Source organism: Cavia porcellus, unplaced genomic scaffold, assembly GCF_034190915.1.
Source record: "Cavia porcellus strain 051 isolate PalLab524CR breed Dunkin Hartley unplaced genomic scaffold, mCavPor4.1 scaffold_13, whole genome shotgun sequence".
Classification (NCBI taxonomy): Eukaryota; Metazoa; Chordata; class Mammalia; order Rodentia; family Caviidae; genus Cavia; species Cavia porcellus.
This window is the reverse complement of record NW_026947496.1, coordinates 27,639,519-27,664,260: the sequence shown is the minus strand read 5'-3', so window position 1 is coordinate 27,664,260 and position 24,742 is coordinate 27,639,519. Positions and strand designations below refer to the sequence as shown.

The window sequence follows — 24,742 nt, the reverse complement described above, 5'->3', positions numbered from 1 at the left end:
ATACAGCTCCAACATTTTCTCCCGTGTTGTGTGTTGCCTCTTCATTCCTGGTAGTTTCTCATGCTATGCAAAAGCTTTTCAAGTAGCGTGAGACCCAAGTTGTTGGTATTTGTAATAGTTCCTGTGCACTTGGGGCTTTGTTCCTACAGTCTTTACCTACACCAGTGTCTTCAGGTGTTTTACCTGCTCTATCTTCCAGCAGATTTAATGTTTCTGTTTTAATATTAAGATCTTTGATCCATTCCAATTTTAGCTTAGTGCATGGCGAAAGACATGGATTCAGTTTTAATCTTCAATGTGTGTAGAGCAGGTTTTTCCAGCAGCAGTTATTAAAAAGCCCATCTTCCTTCCGGTGAATGTGTTTGGCACTTTTGTCAAAGATAAAGTGGATTAGGCGTCTGTATCTTCCAATCTGTTCTACTGATTTTTGGGTCTGGTTTTTTTCTTTCTTTCTTTCTTTTTTTTCCCCCAGTACCACACTGTTTTTATCACAGTAGCTTTATAGTATAATTTCAAGTCAGGGATTGTGATGCCCTCTGTCTTGCCTTTGTTCCCCGGGGTTGCATTTGCTATTCTAAATCTCTTCTACACTACACTTTTAATCAAATCTGGAAAACACACTTTATAAAAATTTACCTGTGAAGAGGACTTCCAAAACTTCTTAGAAAAGTAGCAAGAAGAGCAAGAGCAATGTATTTGAAGCAGGGAGAGTCTCTGGAGGGGGATTAATGGCACCGAGCCTTTTACCATGGTAGATTTTAAAAAAGACTTTAAACATTGACTGCCATGTTGATCACGCCTTGCAATGTCGGGTCTTTCATTTGTAAAAGAACAAAGCCCACTCGCTGAGTGTGTTAATAGAAAGCTTTTAGCATAGTTGTGTTCAGCTATGTTCAAAGTCACGCTGGTGGCCCTCAGTCAAGCCACCAGTAGGTTTGAAGAGTTAGGCCACCAACTAGTAAATAGAATCATACATGAGACTGGAACAGAGCTGTTAGGATTGAGTACACTGTGGTCCTGTTTCCACAACATTCTTCATTCACGCAAAACTTGCAAAGACTTTATTCTCTGGTCCTCGTCTACTAAGGGGGTGGGTGCATCTTGCTGACTGTTTCACACACATGGGCTTCTCACCTCTTTTCTAGGATGCTAGATTATTGGAGATCTGGCCAAGATCCCCGACCCCCTGTATGAGGGGTGTGGGGAAGGGGTGAAATAAGAAACAGATTTAGTAATACACGAAGGCGGGCTGGGAGGTCAGTGCCTCAGGCTGGGCAGAGACAAAGACACTCTGAGCCAGCCACTATTTATTGGGTGTATACAATAACAGGAAGAATTAGCAGAAGACTCAGGTTGATGACTCAGTGGGCAACAGATCAAGAGGGTGGAGATGATTTTGTGCTAAGAAGGATCGTGCTCTGAAGTGTTCTTTTTTAATTTTAATTTAAATGCTCATAATTTTAATCTTAGTGGGTGGGAGAGGATGGCTCATCCCTAAAGATATAATGCAAATCTCAAAAGAGTGATAACAATCATCCCAAGCCTCCATTTATTTCTTAGGGAAGAATGCAAAATTAGCCATTGTGAGTTTGTGGTCCCCAACACTGGACTCTTGTGCAAACCACACAATCAAGGTCTGTCCTTGAACTGTTGACTCTGACTTCTGCTGAGCTGTATGTCGTCCGTTTTGTGCCAGTTCCGGCTGGCAGCCGTGGTTCACAGCAGAGTTTAATCTTGCGTGTGTGTGTGTGAGTTCAACAGTCACTCGGTAGTCTCCCAAAGTTCTGATCCAGAGCTCCCAGGGGCTGTCAACCAGGACTGGGGAGCTGGGGTGTTCAGATCTACTACCTGCAGAGGTCGCATTACCAATAATCTATTTCTACTTGGATGGAGGAAAGGCATTCAGTTTGAAGCCTCAAGTCTGCTAAGACCAGAAAAGCAGTCAGTTGTGAATATCCTGCTCCAAAATGAGTCTGATTATCTTTTTAAGAATCTGTTTGGAACAGTGCCCAGTCCCCTTATCCATCCAGCATAGTCAGTAGGTGCGATATTAGGGTCCAAAATACCTTTTAGAGTACAAGTGTTTCATTTCTTATAAAATCAGAGGAAAAAATGAACTTAGATGTAATATTAACATATTAATCTCTATACCACTGCAGACATAAAATTTGGTGAGGGAAGGGTCCTCGCAATGGCAGAAGGGTCCACAGCCTGAAAAACTTGTACTGTGGTTTTCTCTTCCCTCATTGTTTTGTGGTCACTCCAAGTTCCCGTGCACCATGGGAATAGTTCCCTCCTAGCTCCTGTCTGAATTCTAGGGGGTCCCCATGAGCTCCCCCTACCCCCAGCCTGGCTGTGTGTGCTCCCTGGACCTATAGAACAAGACCTCTGGGTGACAGGGACCTCTCCTGTTCTCCTTAGCCTGTCCTGTCTTGGGCACACCCCATCCACACCCACACCTAATCATTTTCTTCCCTACTTGCTGTAATGGCCCTATTGATATAGGACCTCCAAATGATAGAAGGAAAATATGACTCCAGCCTGCTAGATATCAGATGTGCTGAGTTTGTGTTCCCCAACACTGAAGAATGAATTCTAAGGAACCATGGGGGTTAAGAGTAGGGAATTTTGCTGAGGGAGACAGCTCCTGAGAGAGACAGGAGGAGAAAGGATTGCCAATGAGCTCACTTTTCAAAGGAAGTGTGTAGAGCAAAATCACAAGGTGGGTACAATGGGGGACAAAACCATAATCAACCAATAAGATTACAAGTACAGCTACTTAGGTGATGTTGGTTCAATAGGAAGCAAGTCGCCTCGCAAGTATGCATGGAGAGAACAAGGATCTTTTTGGAAGAAATGGGTGAGGAGGTCCTGGTCACCCACCCAGATGGCTGATGCCGCTCTAGATTTTATTGGACCAGGTAATATTGTTTATCCTTCCGGGAACTATAAAGGTCTCGTCTATCATTCCATCTTTCTCTCGAGGCCTGGCCTTCAAGGAATGTGCCTCCAGCCCCAGTTCTGATGTGTTCTTATTCTCTGCACTGAGTCCTTTGAGAGCCTAGCCCTGCGTAACTGCCTAAAATATTTCTACCTAACTTGGCTGTCTGTGATATTATGATGACAGAAATATATTGGAATTGAGCAGAAGTGAGCTGGAATTGCCTGCTTTATCTCAAAAAGATTTTGGACATTATATCTTATTTCCCTGCACAAAGAGACCTACCTTCACTTCAAAGCCTCATGCATTTTTCCTTATGCTCCTATCTAAATTGTTACAGAAGTCTTTGTGCTGACTATCTGTGTGTGAAACACTTTTTTCTTTGTCGAAAAAAATTCAACAAGTGAGCTGGAGGTGGAGCTCAGTGATAAATCACTTTACGTAGCATGCATGAGGCCCAGGATGCTGTCTGCAGCCGTGGCAAAAACACAAAACAAGACAAAACAAAACACCAACAGAGGAGACAGTTACTTAATAGAAATCAGTGGTGAATCTTTCCTTTGGAATGATAAGGATTCACATATATTGAATACTTACTGCTCCTCTGGCACTATTCTAAACACTTTTCATATTTGCTTAGCAGGTACTATTATTGCTTCCACTTTATAGATAAGGAAATGGAGAGATGGAGATTCTATTTATTTAATTAATTACTTAATTTTATTTTTTGGTATGAGGAATCAAACTCAAGGCCTTGTGCTTGCCAGGCAGGCACTGTGGCCCTGAGCTATCTATATCCCTGGCTCCCACCTTTAAAATTTTTTTCTTTTATTTTATTACTAAAAAAAATTTTTTTCGTGGTACTAGGAATTGAACTTAGGGCCTTGTAATTGCCAAGCAGATGCTGTACCACTGAGCCATATCCCATGCTTCTCTTTTTTATTTTTCTCTTTCTTTCTTTCTTTCTGTCTGTCTGTCTGTTCTTTCTTTCTTTCTTTCTGAGGTAGGGTCTCACTATGTAGTTCAGGCTGGTCTCAGACATGCAGCAATCAGCCTGCCTCAGCCTCCCAAGTGCTGGTATTACAGGCATGGAGCACTAGGCCCAGCTGAGATTTTTAATAACCTGCACAATGCCGCATTGGATAGAGAGAAGGTAACACAATAGAGATGCAAGTGAAATGTGTACCCCACCCAACACACACATACATGCACACACATGCTCCTAACACAACTGTTTGGTTTTCAACTTGTGCTGCATTGCAAAAGATCCCTAACTAATAGATAGAATCAAGCTGTCATTTATAGCAAAGCCACCTGGATTAGAAAAGGGACTGTGAAATAGAAAGGCAGCTATTTCCATATTCTTATTATTTGTGAGGTAGTTTCTTTAATTCTATAGGTTGTATTTCAGCTTCCTATTAGTCATAGTTTTAGTGTTTTCATAGCTATAAAAGTAATAAAAACTTCATAAATGTTCAAACAATACTGTGCCCAGATTTGTATCCATCGTGTTATACCAAGTGAATAATTCCCTCCTATTCTATTACATTTGTAAATTAAATCACTCTGAACTTTACACACAAAATTACACCCTAGAAATTGGGGGTTAACACTGTATAGAGAGAATAACAGCTCTTTTCCTGGTGCTTTCCGAATGGGCTGGTTTTGTTTTTTCTGCTGGGATTCCTCCCGGGTAGCCTATTTTGCTGCTGGATGACTTTCACTGTTACCATGGTTACTGAGTTCCCCAAAGCTCCCAGTTGTGAGTGTCGCCATCTCACCCTCAGGCTTTCAGAGACCCAGGGCCTCTGATGGCCAGAGAGATGCAGAAGTATGCAGGCATCCTGCAGACAGCAGGACAGGAGGAGACCAGGGTGTCCTCTGTGAAGGAGCCAGCTGGCTAGGACTTTGACTCTAGCTGACTGTCATAACCTCTGGTGTCAGTTCAGGAGGGCAGTTCTCTTGGTTTTGTTTTTGAGAGATCTTGAAATCTACCTTTCTATGTGATTTTTCTTATTTTAAGAAGAATTGGCCTAAATTTGTCATACTATGTTAAACAAATAGTATACAAGCTTATGGCCTCTGGCCTAAGTAGTTAGAAGCAGAGGTCCCTGTTGCTCCCAGTATTAATTTTCTGGGGTTTTGCCTGTGGCTAAGAGTGTACAGCCCTTGTACTGTATTAGCCCCCAAACAAATACCATTTCCTCCTGTCTTTTAGGAGTTCTTCTCTGGCTTTTAACACATCATTTGAACTTTAAGATCAACATCATTTCTATGAAAAGCTTGACCTAAATTTTTCTCATGGATTTAGTGCTGTTGCTTGGATACTCCTGACAGGTATATTCTGAGTCTAGCTTTTTCCAAAGCTGTGTTTCCTGGCCCAATTCTGCCCTCTCCCTTCCCCCTCCAGAGGGGAATGGGAACCTGTGATTGGGCTGCAGGAGTCTGACCTGGCAACAGGCTGCAGATCAGCCCTATTGGAAGCTCCAGAGGTGGGAGACCAGGAATGGTTAGGCTTGTGTAATCTCACAGGTGTTGGTATCTGTTGCCAAATACTGAGAGAGAAGCCGGCTCCAACTGATCACCATAAAAGCTTTCCCAGCCCTCACTTGGCCTCCCAGAAGAAGCAGAGCGACCTGATCAGCATGCTGAAGAGCACAGAAGCTGTCGCCTGAGCAAAGGGAGGCGGTCTGATACAGTGACTGCCAAAAGCCACAGGTGAGTGTTTTGTTTTAGAAGCTGGAGAGATGTGGTGTGGGGACAACTTTGCTTGCATCTCCATTCGAATCTCGTGCTTCAGTGAGAGCTGGGGAATAGTTTAATCAGAAGATGCAGGGCTCCTGGCTGGAAGCCTTCGGGTTCATTGGATGGCTTCTTCCCTCCTCCGGGCAGGCAGAGTTTGTTTGCTGTTCTCCTGAAGCTAAACAGTAGTTAAGCAGTTCACTGCATTGGAAAGCAATATTATTTTGAAATAAGGCTTGGTTTCGTGTCAGTGACCTGCGCACAGGGAAGGACCTGGTGTGTGCCTGGATCCCGGAGTCACAGCCCTGTTGCAGCTTGGAAGGCTCCCTGTCACCGGAGAGGCCCCCAGGGAATGACAGCATGTCGGCGCTCTGGCTGTGGTCTGGCCTGCTGCTCCTGCTGGCTTTTCTCTGCCCTCCCAGTTCATCGTGCGGCCTTTCGACACACATAGAGATAGGTGAGTCCGGGGGTCTTGTGTTATACAAGGAGCAGGAAATCTGTCAAGAGACGTTAAGAGATTGAAAACCCTGCCCCTTGTATTGCTATTGTGTTCCCCACTGGGCTGAGCAGCCCGATGGTGGCAAAAAAAAGCCAGGAGTGGGGTCATCAGGGATGGGGAAGGACAGGTGGGTTCGGGAGGGCCAGATGAGCAGGAGAGCTGATGTGCCCTTGGCCATGGCGTTGCTGGGTGTCACTCTGGGTGGGAGATGCTGGGGACCCGAATAGAGGGGAGGCTGCAGGGAAGCTGACCTGGAAGAATGGGAGAGGAGGGGAAGGAATATGGTAGGAGAGAGGAATTCCTTTGTGTTGTTTTACGTTTCCAAGGACGGGCATTTCCGTGTGTTAGAGGGCCTGCTGTGGTCAGAGGAGTGGGTCCTATGTGTCAGGTGGTTTTAAAGGTGCTCAGCTTCAGGGAAGTCAAGGAAGCAAGTGATCATCGGCGTTCCAAGCAGAGTGATGGTGGGATTTGGGCAGGCGAGGGCTACACAACAGGTGTCACCAGCCTCAGGTAGAGTTACTTAGATATAGCTGGGTGGCAGCACAAACACTGTAGCTTAAAAACTTCTATGGTTTTATTGAGGTGTAATTGACAAAAATGAATAAATTTGAGATGTACAATGTGGTCTGCCCTTCCTTACCTCCTTCCTTGCTTTCTGTCCATCCAACCATCCATCCAGGGGATTGGACCCCGAGAGGCCCAGCCCTTTTTATTTTGACGTAGGGTCTTGCTAAATTGCCTAGGCTGGGCTCAGACTTATAATTTTCCTGCCCTAGCCTCCCAAGTGGCTGGGACTATAAGTGCTGGCCACCCTGCCAGTGTAGTGTTTTATGTAACATGTGTGCACGTATACATATGTGCATTGTGAAATGCTTACTACAATCAAGCTAATTAAAATATCCATCACCTCACATAGTTACCATTCTTAGCTTGTGTAGTAAGAACAAGTAAGAGCTCTCTTAGCCAAAGGATTTGATTCTTGAATAAATTATAATTTGGGATTATATTTAGTACATGCAAAATGAGAAACAGTTCATAATACAATATTTAACAATTTTAGGTTCATTTAAGGTATACTTTTTAAATAAAAGTAATAGTATGTTGCAGTTACTGTCTCCAGAAGTTACCAAGAATAACAAGATTGCAAATAAAACATGAAAATTTGTCAGAGCAAAATATATAGCAGGCCAGAGTCTATGGTCAGAGGATTTTAAAATATGAATGGATACTAGAGGTCACTGGGTTCATTTCTTTTATTTTACAGATGAGAGAACATTCTAGAGAGTTTCAGAGCTCACCTCTTAGCAGTCTGGCCTAGACTCACACTCCCATAATAGTCTAGTGTTATTTACATTACACAATTATTGCTAAAAGGGAGTCAGGAAACCAGGAGAAAGAAACTCAGACTTAGGTTTTATCCCAGCTCTGCTATAAATAAAATACGAGTGGTTCACTCTACCCCTCAGTCCTCTTTAAGGGTGAAACTTCTTACTGATTTCTGAAGCACCTTCCAGCTCTATGCGCTGTACAGTTGAAATGGTGGAAAACACAGAAGTGTGCCAAAGAGGAACAAATGCAAATGGCAATACCCAGTTTTTTACTACTTATTCATCTTAGGTATTTGTGTGTTTTACACTGTACCACATGCCTAGCCCTTTATTACTGAGACCAACTCAATAAGTCTCTAAATTGCCCAGGCTGGGTTTGAACTTATGACTCTCCTACTTCAGCTTCACACAGTGCCGCGATTACAGGCCTGTCCTCAGCTTTTTTAATCATTAGGAGTTTAAAAATTTATGACACAGGTGCCTTTCTTCAGTAGTTATCAGGCAAAATCCTAATGAATATTTAAGGATATCTATGTCTACAGATACATGAAAACAATAAGTAAAGGCAACTCCTAAAATGGAGTCTACAGATCCTGAGAAATTTTATGCGAGAGGGTAAAACTCCAGCGTTTGTTACTGATAACTTAGATGATGTATAATTTCTAGGTTCATTTTTTTCTTGTATGTGTGTGTGTGGGAGCGCTGAGTACTGAACTCAGAACACTGCCACTGAGTGATATCCCCAGCCCTTTTTTTTGCGTAAATTTTGAGTTAGGGTCATGTTAAGTTGCTCGGATTGGCCTTGAACTTCCTCCTACCTCAGTTTCCCAAGTAACAGAGATAACAGGCAGGCACCACCACACCTGGGCTACTTTTTCTTATTTGGGGTATATGTGAATGGTTGACATTGAAGTGAATTGATCAATTTGAATAGATCTCGTGCAGTGGTTTGTGCCTGTAAATCACTGGAGTCTCAAGTACAGATTCCTTGTGTAGGCTGTGTCTTATCTCTTATGGTATTAATTCTTTTTTTTGGTACCGGGGATCAAACTCAAGACCTTACGCTTGCCAGGCAGGCGCTTACACCGCTGAGCTAAATCCCCAGCCCTCTTATGGTATTAATTCTTACCATACGGGCCCAGCTATTATTTATATATATATATAGTAGGAATTTTTAAAATGGATGTGGTTCACAGCACACAAGGTGTCCCCTCTAAATGTCTCCTCGCAGGAATGGTCATCCTGTAACTTCCGAGAAGGTTCAGGCTGTGAGTCTGTGAGTGGTGAAGGTGGCCTTCTGAGATGATTTTGTCAGTCTAGGTGAAAACAGACTTGGGGGCCAGTGACTGGACAATGATGGAGGTGTTGGGTTGCATTTCCTGTTCTCAGTCTCAGTTCAGAGGCAGACACCATGGCAGTCTTCCTGAGCTCCTCTCGGGTATCATCAACCTCTGTGAATGCCGCTCAGTGATGCTCCTCCGTGGCTTTCAACAAATGTGGACGGTGGGGACTGTCTCCTTAACTTTATATAGGAAACTGCGACCTAGTGGGTGAAGTAACTTACTCAAGGTCTTGGTCCTAGATAAGTCATGGTGAGAACTTCATTTGTAGCCTAGTAATATGTGTGTTGTGTAAATCCAACTCTGCCTAAAGAAAATTTCAGACAAGTGCATACCTAAATTTCATTTCCTGCTTCTTTGACTGTTTGCAAGTACAGTTATAGCTCTGCCTTTTCAAACGGTATCTGGTAGTTATAGTTGGACTTCACTGATTTGTGTATTTGTTCCTTTCAGGACACAGAGCTCTGGAGTTTCTTCAGCTCCCACGTGGGCATGTTAACTACGAAGAGGTCAGCACTTGGCTTTCCTTACATCTCTTCTACATTAGGTTTCCTTTGTAGTGCTGTACAAGGGTCTAATGCACCTTTAAACTAATTTCAACAGTCTTTTTGTGCCTGTAAATCACTGGAGTCTCAAGTACAGATTCCTTGTGTAGGCCGAGCAACTTAACATGACCCTAACTCAAAATTTATCAAAAAAAAAAAAAAAAAGGCTGGGGATATCACTCAGTGGCAGGTCTCACTATGTGGTTCAGGCTGGATTTGAGTTCACTTGGTAGCGCAGGCTGGTCTTGGATTTGGAATGATCCTCTTGCCTCAGTTTCCCAGTGCTGGGATTACAGGCGTGTGCCACCATGTCCACTTCAAGAGTCATTTTTGTGTCTTTATAAAGCTAATATTATGATTAAAAGGTATACAAGGTGTGACAGAAGAACATAGTGAGTGTTTATGTTAAAGATTTATGTTAAAGATTTATTACAGTAAAAGGCATATGCAGCCCCCTGAAAATACTCCTCTGATCACATTTCTCACAGTGTTCTTGCTACTTTCTGAAGCAGTCGTGGAAGTCTTTTGTGTCTTTAGTTGCCATCGGTGCCTTGGTGTCCTAAATTGACCCCAAATGTTTAGCTTTCATGGTTGTTTTCTCTTTGGAGAAGAGACAGTAGTACCTGGTACCTGGTCTCGTGAATGAAGTGGATACTGTTCATACAGGGGCTGGAATTCTTCAGCAGCACTCATTGGATTTTGGGTCCTGCCTTGTAAAGACATGAAACGAACTTCTAGAATTGCTTCAGAAAGTGGCGAGAATGGAGGGATGAGTATGTTCAAAGCAAGAGGGAGGTAGTTTAAGGGAGATTAATGGCAGTGTGTCTTTTACTGTAATAAATTTTTAAGAATTGAAACATTCACTGTGTATTTTGATATATGTAATCAAAGCACAGTTGTCCCTGAGTATTTTGTGTATTTAATGTATATATTTTAAGATTTAACATTTCAAAGTTCAAATACGTTAATGCTACAGATCATAATTTTTAATACAAAACTTGTATAATGATAAATCTTTTTTTCTTTTGTAAAAAGAGGTCACGCTTGAGAGAAACCATTTATTTTGCGCTGTTTGTCTCTGTGTGTGGTACACAGATCATATCACCAGGAAGAGCAGGAAGTGGATTGATTGATTGACTGATTGTGCTGGAGCTGGATCCCCAGGTCTCACACAGGCCAGGCGAGGGCTTTCTCACAGGCTGCGCCCCAGCCTGGCAGCAGGAGTCTTTTAGGAAGCGTGCACAGACGTGTTCCTTTCCAATCCCTTGCTTGGCATTATTCCACAAGTTGGCGGACCCTAAGCGCTATTTCTAGTTCTATAGCTAAACAAGCATCAACGTAACTAGTGATCAGGTTTTATTAGTATGTGTTTACAGTACGTAATGGTTGCGTTCATCACAGGGCGTCGGTACTTGTCTGTAGCACATCTTACTTCTGGTTTTGTGCCCTGCCTCTCCTATAGCTCCTTGCTCCTTTCAACTCTTGGTCTCCTCCCCACTTGTAAAAGCTCTATTTCCATTTTATTCTTCAGTTCTTTTTTTTTTTTTCACATCCAGTTCCTTCCCTTTTACCTCCCTCCATTTTTTTGTTCCCTCTCCCACTTGAAAAAGAGCTCCCTACTTTCTATTATCTTTTATTTTGCTCTTTATTCATATTATTTTTTGGTTTCTCATAGAAGAGAATCCATAAGCTATTTAATCTTGTGTGTCTCATTTATTTCACTTAATATTATAGTCGCAGGGCACATTCATTTACCTATGAATGCCTCAAGTTTATCTTCATTATGGTAGAGTAGTACCATTCTGTATAAATACTGTCATTTATTTATATCTGTTGTTGGGCACATAGGTTATTTCTGAGACTTAATTATTGTAAACTGTGCTGCTACAACATGAGTATGCATGTTTCACTGTAATGTGATTCTGTTAGCTCTTTTTGGGAAGATATCTAGGAGAGGAATACTTGGATCAAATGGAATTTCTAGTTTTAGGAGAAATTCTGATACATTTTTGCTTAGAGGTTTTAGTAGTTTACATTCCCACCAACAATGTAGAAGGGTTTATTTTCCCCTGCAGCCTCCCCAGCATCTGTTTTTATTTGATTTCTTGATGAGCATTCTTTCTGGAGTAAGACAGAATGTCAGTGTTACTGTAATTTGCATTTCTCTAATGGCCAACAGTGTTTAGCAGTTTTTTCCATCTATTTATCAGCTTTTATTTTTCTACTCGGGATCGAACGTAAGACCTTGCACTTACCAAGGAGGTACTTGTACTGCTGAGCTAAATCCCCAGCCCTTGTGCCTTGTCTTTTTGCCCTGCTGCTTCCTTTCCTGGGAAGAAGCTGTTTAATTTGATATGATCCTGGTACTATTTCTTTCTTTTTTTGGGGGGGGGTAACTGGGAATTGAACTCAGCACCTTGCGTTTGCCAGGCAGGTGCTTATACTGCTGAGTACACCCCTGGCCCTGTTACTGTTTCATTTGCTATGGGGGTTCTGTTCAGAAGCCCTTACCTACCCCTGTGTCTTTATATATGTACTTTTAATGAGGGTGACTGACTTTTCCTCATGACATCAGACCTGGATCGAATTATTGCCAGTCCGTCTTCAATCCCTTTCAGGAAAATTCAGTTGCAAAGCAGGATAAGATCACGGAAATGTATTACCCAATTACTTTTCCTTGTTAGTTTCAAATTCCTGACTTGCCATTACTTGCCATTAACTGACCCCGGAGGAAAAAGTAGCATTTATCTCTGATTCACATTTGCACTGACTTTGAGAAATAGTAAGACAAAAACCAAGATCTGATCCCTCATGTGAGTGAGCAGTCAACCCTAAGCGTGCAGTGATTTTTCTTATCGAAGTCTTCAAGCAGGGTCACTAACTTAATGTAAAACATGTTAAGTGGACACCATTGGCCCCTCTCAGCGTGGGACCTGATGCCAGCACCAGTGCCCTAAGTGGATGTCACCAAGGGACCTCACATTCCCACTCCCCTGTAACAGGAGGACCCAGGGATTACTTTACTCTGAGTATTATTTTTAACACTTTTAAAGCTGGGGGTCTATTTTATATCTCCACTATATCTCTACCTTTTAGAACTGACTTTTTTGGGTAACCTCTTCACTCACTTATGTGGTTTGGTATCTTAATGCAGGAAAGCGGGGTAGACAGGTCCCTGGAGGCAGGTGGAATCCGGGCAAGATTTATACTCTTGGAGCCTGGTTTTGTTGGTTCGAGAGTTATGTTTTGTGAAGATATTCAGAACGCACTGCACTTCAAAGACTGGCTGATGCTAATCAAATTAATACAAGAGTAATGGATAAAGTTGAGCAGTGAGTCTGTTGATTTGTAAGAACTGGAGAACACGTTGGTGGTCGGTCTTGCCCTGGTATTTACTCCCTTTCTATAGGAATAATTAGATGCCGCGTGTGAATAATTCCCTTCTGCCCTCTCCCCGTTTCCCCAGTGGTTCATAGTTTAACCTCCTTCCTTTCCATCTTGCCTCTCAATTTACACATATTGTTTTCACCCAAATCACTTGGAATTAATTGTGGACTGGTTCTTATTTATCTTTTAACATTTTGTTGTTTCCTAAAACAAACATGCTTTTCTAAAAACTATACTGTAATGTCAGCTTTGAGGTAGCACTCACTGAATTTTGACTTCTGCCTTTCTCCAGCTGTTTCACTATCCTTTCCCAGTCCAAGATCAATCCAAGATCAAGTCTAAGTGCAACTGTTATTTCCGTTTGTCATCTCCCTTTGGCTTCCTGCAGTCTAGAACCATTCCCCATGCTTACTGTGGGTTTCCAGAACATTGACATTCCTTGTGAGGTGGTGCATATACACAACACATCTTAATTCCTTTTTTTCATCCCTTCTCCCGCCCTCTCTCTCCATCTCTTGATTCCCCTGAGGAAGATCTATTTCTCTACTTCTTTACCAACTTTTATTTTACTCTTTGTTTATAATTTGGGTTTCTCATATAAGAGGAAACCATGCAATCTGTAAGCATAAGTGTCCGATTTATTTCACTTAGCGTTATGGTCGCAAGGGGCAGCCGTTTTCCTGCAAATGACTCAAGTTTATCTTTCCATGTAGCAGAAGAGCTGTCTGTTGTGTGTAAATACCACATTTTCCTTTTCCATTCATCTGTTGATGGACATATAGGAGCTTCCAAGATTTAGGTCTTGTGGCTATGCTGCTATACACATGGTATGCATGGATCCCTGTCATATGATGTCTTTATGACCCTGATGTTTTTGAAGGCCTAGTTGGATCACTCTGAGGAGTGTACCTTGACATGTCTGTGTCTGATGGTACCTCAAGATGAGATTCCTCTGCAGGTGATGAATTTGGGTAGAAGCTCCCTGGAATAGTGACACGATGCTGCAGCTTTGTCCCTGCATCCTGTAGAAAGGGGCAATGCCAGTTTCCAGTGATGTTAACTTTTATTTCAGTTATTGTGTTTTTTACTTTTAAAATTTCTGCTTGGTTTTGCTTTTTTTTTTTGGATAAGTTCTTGCTATGCAGTTCAGGCTGGCTCTAAGCTTGCTTTGTAGCCCAAGGTGGTCTCAACCTGTAACAATCCTCCTGCCTCAGCCTCCCAAGTGCTAGAATTACAGGCATGCACCACCATGATGCCTGGCTTGTGTACCTGCCTGTCTTTCTTTCTTTCTTTCTTTCTTTCTTTCTTTCTTTCTTTCTTTCTTTCTTCCTTTCCTTCCTTCCTTTCTTTTCTTTTTCTTTCTTTCTTTCTTTCTTTCTTTCTTTCTTTCTTTTTCTTTCTTTCTTTCTTTCTTTCTTTCTTTCTTTCTTTCTTTCTTCCTTCCTTTTTTTGTCTTTTTGAGACAGGGTCTTGCTATGTAGATCAGGCTGACTTTCAACTCACTTTGTAGCCCAGGCTGCCCTCGAACTCACAGCAATCCTCCTGCTTTAGCCTCCCAAGTGCTGGGATTCCAGGTGTGCACCACCATGCCTGGCTTCTTTTCTTTACTGAGACTTCCTGTTTGTTTGTTCAAGGGTTCCTGGAGTTGATCAGTGAAACATTTTTGGATGTTTTAAAATTTGTTAGATAACTATGACATCTTGGTAAGCTCAGTGTTGGCATCTAGTGAGTCTTTTATTTTTGAGACCTCTCTGGTTCTCAGGGTCTTCACACTGGCCTGTATCCCTATCTGTTTATTTTATTTATTTATTTATTCATTCATTCAATCATTCATGCAGAGACAGTCTTGTTAGGAGGCCAAGGTTCCCAGGGTGACCTTGAATTTACAGTCTTCCTGTTTCGGCCTTGAAGAGTGTTAACATTACAGGAGTGTACCACCTCTCCCAGCTGGGTCAGGAGACATGGTTAAAAGTTTGTTGTCTTGCTGGTGTGTACTTCCCCTGACCTATGGTTAGAAAGAACAGGCTTTTATTGCTGTGTGTGTGTGTGTGTGTGTGTGTGTGTGTGTGTGTGAGTGTATGTGTGTGTGCATGTGTGTGTATGAGTGTGTGTGGGCATGTCTATGTGTGCACATGCACATGCATGTGTAGCTTTTCCATGATCTGGTTTGGGATATGTGAGGCAAAAAAGAGAAACCAAAGAGGTCATCATACTTTGCTTCACTTTTCAGGGTTATCTTATATTTATTTTATAATTTCCAGGGATTTTTGGTCACATTTAGCAGGAAGCATAAGAAAAAGTATATCAATTCCAGTTTTCTCAAACAGAAATTTTTGTTAATTTTTTATCCCTGGGTTAACATTGTGCCTTGGTATATTTTTATATTTAAAAGTTAATAATGCTTTCTACTTTTCAAGTCAATTAGTAAATACTCTCCATTTTTGATGCTTAATTTTCTAGTTTACTCTGTGTTTATTTTGGAATAAAGCATGATGGTGATCCAGCGACTCGTTATCAGTAATGTTAACTTCACCTACAGAAGCACAGATTTGGGGTGTAGAGAAAGCAGAGTTGTTGCTCTGGGGTTGTGACAACCATAGTTGGTGAGCACCCTATCATTTATTATCCTATGTCAATAAATTGTTTGTGCGCTTAGCTTGAGTTTGTTTCTATAATCTTTATTCTGCTTGTGGCTCTGTTCCTTCTGGGGAGCAGAGTGCTGAGGATGAAGCCCAGGGCCTGGTTCATGCCAGGCAAGTGCTCTACCACTGGGCCGCACCCCACCTATGTTTGTGTTTTGGGTCCTAGTATCTTTACTGTCTTATTTCTATAGCACAAAAATCTATTTTCATATGTGAAAGATACCTCTTACCTCAGGGGTCTTCTTGTTTGTTTTCTAGAAGTTTCCTGATGCTTTTACACATTTATTTTTTAAAATTTATTTCAGAATTATTTTGTCATGTCACATAATGTATGTACCTCATTGGAGGATCAAGTCTTAAGAAAGTCCTTTGAACACTGGCTGGTAGGGTAAATATTCAATAAAGTTAATTATTATTTTTAAGTAACAAAAGTCCAACTCAGGCTATCTTTTGAAAGAAGAGACTTAACCAACTTTATCGATTCGTGTGACTGATTCCCCCCCAGCTGGAGAAAGATCTAGTGGTCCTGATGGTGTTCTGCCTCCTTCCACAGTGGGGACTTGGCCTCAGAGCCTAGTGGGAGACAGCAGCTTCCAGAACACTGGCTGGGAGGTCTCCTGTCACATGTCCCTCTCTGAGCCTAACATGTGAGGTGTCCGTGTGCTGGTGGTTCCTCCTCCTACTGGGCCCAGCACTCCTGGGCATGGCATTCAGTGTCCTCAGGCGGGAGTGGTTCTGTTCCTCTGGGAAAAACTAAAAACAAGAATAGATGATTCTGCCTTTTCCTTGTTTTATGTTTTCAAAGTACGTCTTTGTTGCCTCTGTGGATGGTCCACATTATTGTAAGTCCTTCTCAGAAAATAAAAATGTGGTGTCACCAAACCCCAGTTTTGCCTTGTCAAGTGGAGTGAGTTCCCAGATCTTGGAAAGCCCTCAGTCTGGCTCAGGCAGAGAGGATGCCATGCCGAGAATTTGGAAATTTACTATGCCGAGCTTGTGTGGGAACTGGAGGGCCAGGGCCAGGCTGAGTGTCCAGAAAAAAACAGAACTATACCCAGGACAACCGGCAGGCTCTGCAGCAGGGCTGCCGTCACACAGACAGAGGAGAAATGGCTTGATGTCCTTTCTTGCAGCCGCCAGACTGGAGCATGGCTTATCCCACAGCTCCCTCACCCTCTCCTGAGTATGGATGGCAACAACCTGCCCCAGTGTCCTCCTGCTACCCTTGAGTGACTTTGTGAGTGTTCTCCAGGCTTCTCTGACAGGATGTACAACCCTTTTTTACCTGCTTCTGAGGTTGCTGCCTTCCTGAAGAAGTGGCAGAAATTGGGGAAGATCTCATCCCCAACCTCCTCACACCCCAGTAAGCTGTGATGAATACAGCCAACCCTCCTGAAGAATCCCTTAGTTTTGGTCCCACCATTTTCACAGAGATGTGACAGCTCTCAATTAAATAGCATTTTCCAAAATTCTTTTGAACTGCTGCCATGACAGCTTCGACAATCCTGGATACCCTGACACCCCATGCCTTCTCTGAAAGATGTCTGGCCTGATTGCAGCACGTATGAATTTGAGCTGAGCAGTAGACTTGAATCTGGACCAATCAAGACTTAAATTTGAATCAATCACTGGCTTAACTATTGGGCCAATCACAAGTTTGCTGCTGTTATATAAGCAGCAATTTATATCAAATTCCTTGAGTTGGTCTCGAAAGGCTCTCTCTAATGTACAGTACTGTCTATGTTCAGCACAGGCTCTGTTCAGTAAAGGCCTAGCACTGTTGGCCCTGAAAATCTGCTAGGTATTGAAGACTTGGCAGGTCTTATAAATCTACTACGGCTTCTTTTACTGGGTAGCACAACCAGAGCAGGTTGCATTGAAAAAGAACTACAAACATGAGGCACAGCTAGCTCTGAAAAGCTCAGAGACTAGCAGCAGGGATGGGCAGTGTCTAGTGGGCATTAATGGGTAGTTGGCAGGGGTTTTGCCTGGCCGCCAAGAGGCTGCTAAGGTGACTTCAGCCCCAGAACTGAAACACTGAGGGCTGAGAGCAGAGCCACTAACCAAGTTTCACTTTGCTGTTTCCATCTGAATTGAGCAAAAGAACCCTCAGCTGATTGGCAGTAACAACCACGACCCCTTTGGCTACCAGCAGATTCAATGGGCTCATACATGGTTTGGAAACTAAGAAGCCACCATCTTGACGACCGACTGTGAGACATCACCACAGTCACAATCTTCTTGCAAACTGGATGCCCTGAACTTCACCTAGGAGCACATGGGACACTTTGCACAACTCTGCCACCTTCACTGTATAAACACCATGTGTTTCCATGTTACCACAAGCAAGTGGGGTCCATGGAGGAGGCTGTGCCCCACCAGACTCAGGTTGGGCAGTCTGAGCATGTGCTGCTAGGCATGCCACATGGAGTAAGAATGGACCTAGCAAGCCAGTCCTTTGCCTGCCTGTTTGCCTGCCTGCCTGTCTTTCTATCTCTACATGTCACTGTGGATCCTTGCAAATCTTATCATGAACCAGCTCTGAGTCAGTGAAATAGGGTCCAGGAAATTCTGCTCTACTGAATAGACAGAAAAAAATGGAAGGGAACGAAATTTAAATAGATTATCTTTGTGACTTTTTAATTAGTAAATGTTTGGTAGGCATGAACATGAAGTTGTATATTGTAATGTGTTGTCTTGGGTTATGCAAGTTTTTATCATTTTTTATGCTTGCCTGCCTGTTCCCCTTTTCATCCATCCCTTCCCCTGGGAATCTTGGATTTCATAGCTAAAAATCAATAGTTTCTGTGTTTCCAAAGGTGTTTCCTTTGGCTCCCTAATCTCTGTATTTTCTGGCTCTCCAGCTGTTAAAAGAACACCAAGATGCATATCAGGCTGGATCTGTGTTTCCTGATGCTTTTTACCCCAGCTTCTGCAAATCAGGTAAGATTTGCAGGTAAGATTTGCAGACCAAACGATGTCATTTTCACTTGGTTAATAGGAATGGCTGTGACTTTAAAAGTGTATAATGGCACAATATATTTTCCACTATTGGTAGTCAGTGGCTTACCTGGTTAAGCTCAGAAATTCAGAAAATTTTATTTTTTGATGAAACATATTCTTAGTATCCTTGCTTATTTTACTGCTTTGTGGTAGGGAGAAAACATTTTGCAAGAAATCAAAAGGTCTGAGTTTGCATTTCTTCTATATTACCTTTTAGCATGTGTCTTGAAAGAGTCATACGTGATGTCTCTCACCATGCCTGTAATATAGCATGATAATGCAGACCCTGCTTGGTCCTGGATGGGTCACTTTCATGCAGAGTATTTGAGAAGTGTGATACAAATCTCAGGTAGTGTTATCCATAAACTGGGGTATACAAGTTAGGGCCTAGGGAGCTTAGAAGTCACATTCAAACTGAGTGCCTTCAGCGTATGTACCACTGGTCCTCCCATTGATGTGCTTTACAATTATGTTTTAGGTTTTTTTTCTTCTTTTTCTCCTTGAAATAAAATGGATTTGAAAAAAAATAAACCGAGTGCCTTGAGAGGCATCTAAAAAGAGAATAATTTTCACAGATATGGATTGGATTTAAGGAAGCCCAAGAGACAGGGAAGGGCAGGGAGCAATTGCTAGACCTGTAGGCAGAGGAGAGCTTCCTAGAGAGGTCACCTGGCAGGAGCAATCAGCCACTGTGACTTCCCAACCTAACCCCTCACGCGGCTTTGCTCTGATGCCTGTTAGTTCTGTTAGCCAAACAGCCTAACCAGACCCCAGGAACCATGAAGCCCCTTGAAGCAGGTGACCCCAGAGTCACTTCGTAGGTGGAAGAGAATGGCAAGGCTGTGGAATAAAAACCATCCAGGTCTTGTAGAAACTATTTCTGCTGACAGGGTTATCTAAGTGTTTATCTCATTTAAAACTTTATCTTTATCTCATTTAAAAAGTATACAGTGATATCTTTAGGGATTTTTGAAGTTTTTCTAGGCTACTCACTCCTGCAATTAGAACCCCATTATGTATTCATTGAATGTGAGAAACATTTTAGTGTATGCCATTTACAGAGCTCGACAAAATACATAATACTAACTATTCTGAGAAAAGTAGAAAAACAATGAAAACTACTTAGCATTTTTATGTCTCTATAAAGTAGTATATATGCTCTTATATAAAGATTGGGAGTGGTGTAGGACATAAATTATCGTGGTTACTTTTCTGTCATTGCTGAGACAAAATGCTCTACACAGAAAATTAAGGAAGGAAGGGTTTATTTAGTTCATAGTTCATGGAGGTTTCAGTCCATAATCAGCTGCTCCAAGGCAGGGTGGCTTGGCACAGGGGCAACATGGAGGCTACAGCAGACACCAAAAGCAACAAGAGCAAAAGGGTAAAAGAAGCAAGCCTGTCTCCCTTCCTTATGCTGAATGTTGGCTCTCCGCCTCAGGGTGGGTGCAGCACTCACACTGCCAATCCCAGCATTAGACAATGAACCAAACACAAACATTAGATTCAGTTACCTTCGAAAGACCCACCCTCCATGACTGCATGAAGTGTTGGAGGGACATCCAGACACAGACCATAGCATACATCAAAAAAGTAAATTGAAAAAAACTAAAAAATATATAACAATAATGGGGATTGTAGTATAGATTTCTAAGAATTTTTTCAATCTTGATTTTGTCTTCATACACATCTAATTCAACAGTAGTGTTCCTTTTTTTTTTTTTTTTTGACAGAGGGTCTCACTATGTCATCCAGGCTAGTACTGGACTCACTATGTACCCCAGGCTGACCTCATGCGATCATCGTATCTCCTGAGTACTGTGATTATAGGCATGTAGGCATGATCAACAGTCCTGGCTCTTTTTCTTTTTTTGATGATTCGTGTTTATTGTATTGTTTAAAAGTATTTTTAACATTCTTAGATACTTAATTGTCCAGAATAATTCCCTTTGTTATATGCATAGTTTATGTTTCCAGTAATTTATTTTAATTCAATATTGGGCAATAGAAGCATATCTGGTCTTAGGAAGGTGAGCACAGACCTGACAGATACCTGGGGGTGGTTCTGTGCTGTGCTCTGCGCAGTGGCTGACTTTAGCATCCAGCGTGCCCTCAGGTTCCCTTTGGTCTGCATGAGCCTGGCAATTCTATTCAGTGGAAGTTGGGCAAAAGAGCTACTGATACTTCATTCTGGATTTTTACTATATTCTGGAGAGTAGGAATCATTTAAAATTATATCTTTGGAATACTGCTGGACCAAATCAAATATCTTAATTTCAACTTCTTTGAAAGGAATTTTCAGAAAAACTGGTAACTTGAGCTGGGTTACAGGCAGTGTTTACTTAAGTCACAGCATAAAGCAGTGGGAACAAATGAGTCTGAGTTCCCAAGCATTGTTTCCATTTGTCCTTGACACTGGCAACCAATGAAGAATCTGTAGCACTTGGAGATTGGGAATGGGTGACATCCCTGTCTTTTCTACCTTTCCTGGGGCCATGAAATGCTTCCTGGGGTACCTGCTCCAGTGATGCTTGTATGAACCACTCAAGCCTATGCTATTTAAAAATAATTGTTTTAATTCAAGTTCTTAAAAGCCTGTGGAAGATTCACCTTTTGTGCTTTTTAGACAGAGTGACTCTGAGGGACAAAGTAAACATTTAAAATTCCTCCACAAATAAATGAAGCAACTCAAACTTGTCTCCTGAGTTTTAGGGCATGGAAGGGGAGCCTTCTAGCTTCCTTTGCAGCCAGTTCATGCGAGGTACTGGGAGCAGCTCAGGCTGGCCTGTTCCTCCTGGAGGGCTCTTGGCCATCAGGGACATGGTCCCTGCCTTTTCCAAAGTGACAGCGCTGTTCTACTCTGGGAGGCACCCTTGACCTCCCACAGAAGAAACCAGGAGGCTTGGCGGGACGAGGGGAAGGGAGGCTGCATCAGTGGGGTGGGAGATGGTTGGTGGAGACTGGCTTCTTTGAGCCTAGAGCCTTGCTTTTGTTTCTTCAGGAAAATTCCACGATGTGTCTGAGAGCACACACTGGACACCGTTCCTCAATGCAAGCATCCATTACATCCGGGAGAACTTTCCTCTTCCCTGGGAGAAAGTAGGTGCCCCCTCCATCTCGCACCCCTTATCTACCAGGTATTTGCACCTATGCTTGTCACATCAGCACCCTGTCCCCTAGCTCTGTGACAGCTACTTGCCTTTGTGCTGTCAGCATTTGGTCCATTTTAATATTTAGATCTAAGTATTAAAACAAAATTGCTAAATCTACTGGAAATCCAGGTAGGTAGGAATCTTGAAAACATAGGGGAGGGCAGAGAGTTCATGAGCAAAATCCAAACTGCACGGAAAGTACTTCAAAGAATCAACAACTGGGGTCTCATCTTATTAAAAAGTTTTTGGGCATCAAAAGAAATTATCAGAGTGAAAAGACAACCCACAGAAATGGAAAAAAATTTAGCCATCCTCACTCAGACAAAGGACTTTATGTAGAACATGTAAAGAGTTCATGAAAAATACCAGGCCCCAAACTCAAAGACCCAATCCAAAGATGCATATCTGAGATGCACACACACTTCTCAGATGAAGAAATACAAATGGCAGGTAAATATATGAAAAAATGTTCAGCACACTGATCATTTGAGAAATACAAATTTAAATAACACTGAGATTCCATCTCACTCCAGAAAGAATGACTATCATCAAGAAATCAATAACAAATGCTGAAGGGATTGTGGAGTAAAAGGAACCCTTCTCCACTGTTAGTGAGGGTGTAGACTAGTACAATCATTGTGGAAATCAGTGTGGAGATTCCTCAGAACACTAGGACTGGAGATCCCATTTGACCCAGCTATTCCCCTTCTGGGTAATTTCCCAGAAGAATTGAAAACATCATGCCAAAGTGATATATATGCACTCATAGTTTTAGCAGCACAATTTTTAATAGCTAAATCTTAGAAACAAACCAAAGAAATGAATTATAAACATAGCAAACAACGTGAATGGATTTTAGATTTGCTGAGTAAATGAAGTCAGAACCCCATATACAGAGTTAGACAATGCAAATTAGTCCTAGTGATGAAAAGCCAGTCAGTGGTTACTTGAAGACGTGGAAGCAAAGAGAGGTAGAAAGGAGACAGAGGGTACCAGAAAACGTAAGAATATGGATAGGTTCATTATCTTGGTGGCTTAACAGATATATGTGTATTCCAAAACATATCACACGATATATTTTAAGTATTATAGCGTGTGTCTTGTCAATTATACTTCAACAAAGCAGTTCTAAAAAGTGAAAAAATCTCTTTGATACAACCCAAATGCCCATTATTCGTGGAATGGATAAAAAAGATGTGGTATTGTCATACAGTGGAGTACTGCTCAGTTATAAAGAGGAAAAACTCGAGGCTTTTGTAGGTAAATGGATGCAAAATTGAGACCATACTCATCAATGAAGTAAATCAGACTCACGTGTGTAAATATCATATTGTCTCCTAGTCTAAAAAACTGAAAGAGTAAATAGGATCCAAAATGTACAGTAGATATTGTGAAAGTAAAAGAAGAAACTGCTCAAAAGAAAAAATAGCCAAACAAGTGGGATAAGAGAAGGGAGAAAAGAAATGGAAAACACACACACATACAAGACACATAATTATACTACTAATCGCTGTTTATCAAAAGAATAGTTATTGCTTTCATTGTTTGATCGGTTTTTCAGGTCTATATCTCGTTAACTGACCAATTACTTTGAAGCTAACAACATACAACATATTAACCATTATTAATGTCCTATTATGTTGTTATGGCACAATGGCAAGTAGCGGTCACAGAACTAGGGGACAGACTGCTGGTGGGGCAACCACAGGTGCAATGTATCATTGTTTTTGGTTTTCTTTTCTTTTCTTTTCACTTTAAAACACAAAAAAATAAACAGAGCACTTGGGACACAGTAGATGCCTAGTTGATTCTTGAATAGGTTATGAGGAAAAAAAAGTTTGGGGCATGGTAATCTGACAGCACTTCCAAGGGCGTATAGAACATTTAACAAGTTCCATGCAGGTTTTGGTGACTCGAGGATACATTGTATCCATCTCTAAATTATTGTTGTTTTGATACTGGAAATTTGTCAATTTCAAGCTAAAATACATAGACTGTTCATAGGATTGTTATAAAATAACCCAGACACACAGGACTGCCATTCGTTCATTATAGAACACCGAGAAGCTGGTGGCCTTCTTGTTTGGAATTACCTCTCACATGGTGGCAGATGTGAGCTGGCACAGCCTGGACATCGAGCAGGGCTTCCTCAGGACCATGGCAGCCGTGAGTACCCATCTCTCCAGTGCCTGGCACTGTGGGAGTTCAGCTGTCTCTTCCAAGCCCAAAAGCAGACTCGCCCAGAAAGGGATATCTTAGGTTATTCAGATGTCATGTGCAAACAAGATTTCTTGCCCAGAGTGGTGTTTGGTCATAGTGTTGTCTTTTCCTGTTTGTTCTTTTTTTTCTTGGACCCAGATAGATTCACCCCTGAGACTGGAATGACTTGCATGCACTGAAAATGGCAAATGATGTGACACTGTTTTAGTTTTATTCAAACTGTGTGCCTTAATAAGTAAGGATAGGAGTACCCACCCATTGGTTCTTTTTAGAAGAACCGGTTCTGCTTTATTTCTTTTCAAATTTTCTCTGTGAAAATGCCATAGTCCCATACTGGTAATTGTGGCCTTAGCTAGTGGCTTTGCTTCTGGAAGACTCCTCTGGACAGCAGTTGTTATTAATTCCGTTTGTTAGAAGATTAAACTTGGCCTTGGAGATTTATATATCCTGGGAGGTACTGTTATCTGCAATAGCTTTGTTGCCAGATATTAAATATCCAACTCCATTACAAAAAACAAAGTAAAACATGATGGGGAGAATGGAATCCACCTATAAAACTCCTCAGTCTTTCACTTGGCCAGGTGACCCCGCTATTCTGCTACCCCTGAACCCTGTTTGATGGTAGGGTAGGATGAGTTTGGGCTCCAGTTCATGATACACATCAGAGGCTTTTTTTTTTTTCTTTCTCAGATTGATTTTCATGGCTCCTATCCTGACGCCCATTCAGCTGGTGATTTTGGTACTGTTTATTTATATCTGCCAAGTTTTCCCCTGTGATTGCAAATATAATGAAATCATTACTGTGCTTTAAGTATGTTTTAAAAAATATTTTTCCAATATTGTATGCTTAACTGGCTATTTTTAATACTACATTTCATAGAGAGTGAGACGTATCTCTATTCAACATAGAGATATGTTTATAAATAGTTGTATATGCATTATT

The 24,742-nt window shown here is 41.8% G+C and overlaps 1 protein-coding gene across 3 annotated transcripts in view; it reads left to right on the top strand.

Annotated features, from left to right (window-relative positions):
* The first annotated feature begins 5,128 nt into the window (after positions 1-5,128).
* Positions 5,129-24,742, top strand: part of Gpld1 (glycosylphosphatidylinositol specific phospholipase D1) — a 49,920-nt gene continuing 30,306 nt past the window's right edge. The window contains exons 1-8 of one of the 3 annotated variants that reach the window (XM_023564719.2): positions 5,129-5,278; positions 5,474-5,659; positions 5,935-6,140; positions 9,304-9,359; positions 18,289-18,367; positions 21,429-21,526; positions 23,635-23,745; positions 24,490-24,538. In XM_023564719.2, coding sequence (XP_023420487.2) covers positions 6,044-6,140; positions 9,304-9,359; positions 18,289-18,367; positions 21,429-21,526; positions 23,635-23,745; positions 24,490-24,538 — 490 coding nt within the window. In that variant the 5' untranslated portion in view covers positions 5,129-5,278; positions 5,474-5,659; positions 5,935-6,043. Of the gene's footprint in view, positions 5,279-5,391; positions 5,660-5,934; positions 6,141-9,303; positions 9,360-17,579; positions 17,813-18,288; positions 18,368-21,428; positions 21,527-23,634; positions 23,746-24,489; positions 24,539-24,742 lie in introns of those variants that run through there. The other 2 variants (XM_003468864.5, XM_023564720.2) reach the window with 2 other exon arrangements.